The 6725-nt window shown below is 36.1% G+C and overlaps 1 protein-coding gene across 2 annotated transcripts; it reads left to right on the forward strand.

The window, feature by feature from the left end:
• The first annotated feature begins 647 nt into the window (after positions 1 to 647).
• Positions 648 to 5118, forward strand: LOC127938755 (interferon-induced protein 44). Of its 2 annotated transcripts, XM_052535595.1 has the most exons (7): positions 648 to 854; positions 1218 to 1251; positions 2098 to 2296; positions 2922 to 3068; positions 3217 to 3382; positions 4041 to 4141; positions 4399 to 5117. In XM_052535595.1, exons 1-7 carry the CDS (start codon positions 809 to 811, stop codon positions 4582 to 4584), a joined length of 879 nt encoding a protein of 292 aa, XP_052391555.1. In that variant the 5' UTR covers positions 648 to 808; the 3' UTR covers positions 4585 to 5117. The 2 variants fall into 2 exon arrangements, with proteins under 2 accessions (XP_052391555.1, XP_052391556.1); XM_052535596.1 differs by lacking the exon at positions 2098 to 2296 and having other exon boundaries at positions 683 to 854; positions 4399 to 5118.
• The last annotated feature ends 1607 nt before the right edge of the window (positions 5119 to 6725 follow it).

Here is a 6725-nt window from a genome sequence, read left to right on the forward strand (position 1 = left end):
CTCCCCATTGTCCCACCATCAGACAGTTTTCCTAGAATTATGGGTGTTTAAAGAATAGTTTTACTGAAGTATTTAAATGGATGACCTAATGAAAATATTTGTTCATGCTATCAGCTCTTCAGAGGAAAGCTAGGCTAGTGATTTAAAAGTGTTAGTTAAGTGTCTGTAACAAGTTAATTTTGTTAATTCTGAATTACTGGCCAGACAGTCTGCATTTAGAAAATAAGAATGATTATAGGAGGTTATATTGGTACAGGAGATCTGCATACTATATTATGCTTTATTTAAAGAGAACTGAAGCCACATGAGAAGTGAAATATGGGTCAGCGGCAAATTCAGATGTCTGAGATGATGGCAAAGATATATATATTTTTTTTTCGTTTTACAAATTATTTAATTTTTTATTGTATTTAAAAAAAAAAAAAAAAAAAAAACACTTAATTATCACATTTGAACCTTGCTTTATAATTCTTCTTATTTCAATCCATGAAATACTTTACAATTTGTCCTTTAAAACAGAATTTGTTTGGAGTATCTATGTATTTTTATTGTGTAACAGCATGACACAGAGTTGATTAAAAGCTGCTTAGTCATAAAACCATTGACAAGGCAAAAGTGAAAGTTAGATCTGGGGTATAAATATAGGCTGAAATGAGAGATGCTGTCACAGCCTGCTTGAGCATCCCTTGAAACACTGTCTGTCTTGTTATTACTCTGTATTGAACTGGTCATCTTTGGCTTTAATTTACTGTTCAATTTACTGAAATTTACTAGTGTTTTATTTTCTAAATTTACAAATAAAATCACGATGGGAGGATCAGAATCAACAGAAAGATCAGTCTCAACAGTGCAAGGTGAGTATATTTTTAGATGGATTGTCTTGTCTTTACATGCATGTTAGCATAAGATATCATTTTGTGAGAGTTCAGGCTGGACATGTGAAACAGCAAATGTGTGATTTTTTTTCTATTGATAATGACAAAAAAAATGACCAGGTAAAAGGGCAAGACGTCATCAGAAAATAATCATTCGTTTCAAGTTAAACATGCTTGTTGAAGTGCATTTTAAATTGATACATTTGAACTGTTCAAATATGTACAACACAAACACAAGTCTAAGGATGGTCAATATCTAAGACTGTGATGTTGAAGGAAGAAATCTTTTTATAATCCATTTTATAATCACAAATTATTTCTGTTTTATTATTGCTATTACAGAACTTGATCAACCATGGAGGACAACACACTGGGAGTAAGTGGAAAATAATTCTTCTTTAAAAAAATAAAAATTATAACGATTCTAGGATTTTCATTTTAGTGGGGCTCAGCCCCCAATCAGGATATAATATATAATATATATTTATAATATATATATATATATATATATATATATATATATATATATATATATATATATATATATATATATATATATATATAATGTTTGACTAATAGGAGTGGTATGATACATTTATATACCAAAAAGTGTATTCCACTGTATTGCATAGATAAGTATAACATATAACTGAATAAGCCAAATACAAGTCTTCATGATCACACACACACGCATATGTAAAAAATATTACTGTTTGCATTTCTAGTACAACACTCTTTCTTTAGCTCAAGTATGCAAACCTCTGTCACATGCACTGGAAAATGTATTACATCGAAAGTAAAATTTTCAGATGAAAATGACAACATGATTATTTTATAAAGTATGCATTCATATGTGCTTAATTTTCACTGGAGGAACCAGGTGTGGTGTAATGATGGGTGAATGCAGAGAAAACTTAAAGTGTAAAGTATAAACTGTATTTATGACAAAGAACAGAACAGCACAGATGTAGATATTATGATAATCTATCGTTAAACACACACCTTGTCATCTTTTTCTCGCTCTGCGCCACCGGGGATTGATAAAGAACACACTGAAAGATGAGGAGAAGTCACTGTTTTCATATTATTTATGTCTTTCAGAAATTTAAAGTGGAGTCAATTTTAGGAGGGATAAGTAGGCTAGCTACAGCCCACTAAAAATAGCCCAGTGATGCCCATGGCTTCAACATTGCTTTGTAAGAAAATACCCCTTTTTCAACAGAGGGAAAGAACTTTTGGAGAAAAATCTCAGGGAACTTGAGCTGAGCGACTCTAATGTTAAGTACGTCAGGATCTTGCTAGCTGGAGAAGTTGGAGCAGGAAAGTCCAGCTTCATCAACTCAATCAATAGTGTTTTTCAAGGAAGAATCACAACAGAAGCCCTTGCTGATGCTGGGTTTAGCAGAAGTTTTACAAAAACAGTAAGTGTATGAACCCGACCGGTTTTAAAATAAAATAAAATGGCTTACTAAATTATGCAGACGACACACTTCATGAAAATGAAGCTACTGAGGCAACACACCTGAATGTTAGCGCTGTCACAGTTTAATTAATGAAAGAAGTTTGTTTTGGCTAACTTATGTTCCAGACATAATATTGCCAGCTATTTTAGCTGTTTTTGCTCCAGTGACACTAGTTCTGAATAAAAACATGATTACACCATCATAATAACTGTGTTGAATGAGGAGATGTGATGCACACTGGGACAAGTCTGTGCGGTTAAACTCTTGAAATGTGGCTTAAGCAACCATATTTGCAGTTTTATCAATAGTATTATTACATTAATTTAGTAGGGTCATTACCCAGGATACATTACATGTCTTGCATTTCTTAAAATGGCTGAATTACTGAAGTGTGCATCTGGATTTATGCCAAGCAATCCCTAGCTATGACTGCTAGGATCATCTGCATCGACAAGCAAAAGAAGTCATCTTCATGAACCAATCCAAATGCCTTGTTTTATGTGCTGCTTGCTTTTGCATGTGTCCATATCAAATACATTTGAAATTGTTTATTTTGTTGTTTTACTTCTGCATTTATCTACAGTACAGGACTTATTACATAAGTAATGGACAATCAGTTCTGCCTTTTGTCTTCAATGACATCATGGGCTTAGAATCCGAAGAAGCACAGGGAGCTCATCCAGAAGACATTGCCAAATCCCTTGAGGGTCTCCTTAAGGAAGGACACAATGTGAGGAAACTTTTCTTTTATTCGAACAATGCATTGACATCAAATTATAAAAGAGTGCCTTTCCTCTTTTATCCTTCATATGAAGAGGACAGATGTATGTCCTCTTTCCACTCATCTCTTTGTTTTTCTATTTTACTTTTCCATTCAGTTCAATCCAGCTGTTTCTGGTAAAGATGTGGACTACAGAAGTGAGACAAGCCCTGAGCATCTGACATACTGCCTGGTGTACGTCATCGCAGCTGACAAGGTATCGATGATGAATCAAGAAGTCTTCAAAAAGATGAAATATATTAGAGAGAAGGCCAGCAGTCTGGGTGAGTAAAACAGCCAAACATTAAAATAGTCTGTTAAAATCTGCACATGATAAAATAAAAATAATTAAAGCTGCAAGCAGCGATGAACGGGCCCTCGTACCCGGGCTCACTGCCAGCGAGTGGCTTTAGTAAAAAGGTGAATGGTGAGAAATATGCGTTTAAAGTCATAATTATAAGTGGAATATATCAAAGTATATTCCATATATGTGCCAATCTTCCTGTTGCCAGCGGGTGGCGCTAGGACTATAACTGAATGTGGGCATGTAGATCTGTTAAGGGCAGAAGTCTTATCTAACATGTGAAGTTTGGGGCAGATTGGACATTGTATGTCTGAGTTACAGCAACTTCCTTCTTCATGGCGAAACATCGAAATTTGTCAGGCCGCCATGGACACGCCCTTTAACGAAATCTAAAGATCTTCGCAATTTAACATCGCAAAGGCCTTTAGATTTAACTGACCAAGTTTGGTGTTGATCTGAATAAAACTCTAGGAGGAGTTCGTTAAAATACAATGCATGGAAATGACAAAACCATGGGTCCAACAGTTTATTTGGATTTCTTCATGCCACACAAATCTATCAAAAGGATGGAGAATATATAAAAAAACTTTCAGCAATATAGCACGAGTAAATATTAACCTTATGTTGAAATTCAACAGAAATTCCTCAGGCAATCATCATGACAAAGGTGGATGAAGCATGCCCACTAGTCCAAAAAGATCTAAGAAAAATCTACACTAGCAAGAAGATAAAAGAGAAGGTAAATATGAGTCCTCTCTCTGGTGTTAGTCCTCTGGCTTTTGTGTGCAGTTTTTTTCTTTAACAGACTCCAGAGTTTAGCCTCAACACAGCTAGCTGTAGTGATTAGCATGGCTAGACCAAAAAACAGAGCTTTAATGAATGAAGCGGTTCACACAAATAGATTTATAATGTCACAAACACAAATATGTTTTAGAGCATATTATATTTTATTTATTACAATCCCCAGTAATATTCAGCCTGTTCTTCATTCTCCAGATGCAGGAGTGCTCTAATGCGGTTGGTGTCCCTGTGAGCCACATCTTCCCTGTGAAGAACTACCACGAGGAGATCGATCCTGAAAATGACATGGATGTGCTGATCCTGAGGGCTCTCACACAGATTGTGCACATAGCAGATGATCTGCTGAAGAGAAAACAAAGAGATGCTGAAGCAGGAAACTGAATCTGAAGCAGTGGAGACATGTAGTAATGAACTTTCATTCATATAATCGTAGCTTTATACGCAAGGCTGAACTCTATCTCCTATGTTTCTGATAAACAAGTTCATGGTGAACTCAGTAACTGGGATGTCTGCCAACGCTTGGGCAGAGAGAAGTGATGATGAGGGAGTGTCAATCTTAACATACTGTCTTGTTGCCTGAATTATTTCTCAGATGTAATTTGTTTATTTTAAAAATACTAATCTTTAGTAAATCAATAGAATTTGCTGAGTATTCTCATAATATTAGCATACACCCCATGCTCATTTTATCCCAAAATCTCAATCTTGTTATTGTCAGTCCTGTTACTAATATAAAGAGTAACAGTAGTGAGTATATAATACAGAATTTGATCAGCTTTAGCCTACTAGTGCTGTATAAAAACAACAACAACAAGAAGACAGTTCTTTACTTGTGAAATGCTCATGTTTGCTTTTATTTCAGTGCAATTGCATCAATAAACAAAATCTCCATTCTTTCATATGTATTCTAAACATTGTGTTTAATTGTAAATGTAAAAAAAGGGGTGGCACGACAGCGTTTCACCACAAAAATATTTCCAACTTCTTTTACCTACATGCAATGAACGAAAAGAACTTCACTTTGAGTGTATGTAGTCATACAGAGGGGAACTGAACTACAGGGACTGAGTACCATAAACATTAGTAAATCACCTTACATGATTCACTCAAGATAGTTTATAGTAAGCAGCAGTATTTACAGTTGTCTTACATATTTGCAGTTGTCTTACATATTTGCCACATATTTGCTCATTTTCTCTTGAAAAAGAGATTTTTAATCTCAACGAGTACTTTCCTGGTTAAATAAAGGTATAAAAAAAAAAAAAATTGGCCTCCGACCATCATGGCCTCCTAACAATCCCCATATCTGCCTATTGGCTTCATCACTCCGTCTCCTCTCCACCAGTTAGCTGGTGTGTGTGTGTGTGTGTGTGTGTGTGTGTGTGTGTGCGTGTGTGTGTGTGTGTGTGGTGGGCGTTCAGGCGCAATATGGCTGCCGTCGCATCATTCAGGTGATGATGTGATGATGATATCACACAAAATAATCCATAAACTTACTCATAATATAGTAGTGTAGGTGTTTTATCAGTGTCCAATTCTTTTTTGGTGGGCATTTAAATTAAATCGAAGTATTATATTTAGTGTATGCTCTCTGTGTTTTCCCCAGGTCGCCGTGATTTTGCCAAGACATGTTCCTGGATCAACATTACGGTCCATAAGTATAGACATATCCAGTCCCGGCGCCAGAAGATTTTAACAGGGGGGGCTATCCCTTCTTCCCGGGGGGGCACATAGCTTGAGTGTCGGTCGGTGGGCGTTTGATGATGGAATTTAATTTTTCCTATAAAACAAAGTAACTAGTATTACTAATCATCGTCACTATTTGCAAAGAAAAAACAAATTATTATGATTTTTCACTGGCCCTATGCACATCAGAACTGGTTCAAACCTTACGCAAACATTTTTTTAAGTCACGATTAAAATATGACGACGTTATAAACTAATTATGCATTCTATTGTAGCTAAATAAAAAACACCAACCTGCTAGAACAGCTGGAGTCTGCGGCGCTTACTCTCGTTGAACCTTCTCAGTAGAGTATCTTTCCATTCATCCCGAAATTTTCTTGTCAAGTCTCTTTCAAATGCCAATTGCACTAAATGAGCCTTTCGCTGATGTAGCATGCTCCTGCGATTGTCCGTGAACACATGTTTCAGAGTAGAAAATGAGTTTTCGCATGTAGCTGTAGAAGCTTCAAATGTCAGCGCACATTTCATTGCAGTGAGTACGCTAGGCATGGCTTCAAGCGTGGTATGATGCTCCCGGAGTATTTGTTTAAGTGTTAATTTTTCGCCACTAGAAATCGATCTGGACAGTACTTTACCCAGGAATTGTCGGGCCACAACAAATTCTGAATGAACCACTTCCGAATTAATTAAGTTCATCATATCTTGGTAAGAGTTGAGCATCCAAGAAAGTGCTGTCACATTTTGGATCAAAAGCTGAAAGAGCTTCAATTAACTTGCTATTTCTTTCTCCGAAACGCTCCGAGGTTTCTGCAAGCACTGCATCCAAAGTACTGTAG

Source organism: Carassius gibelio, chromosome A20 (genome assembly GCF_023724105.1).
Source record: "Carassius gibelio isolate Cgi1373 ecotype wild population from Czech Republic chromosome A20, carGib1.2-hapl.c, whole genome shotgun sequence".
Lineage (NCBI taxonomy): Eukaryota > Metazoa > Chordata > Actinopteri > Cypriniformes > Cyprinidae > Carassius > Carassius gibelio.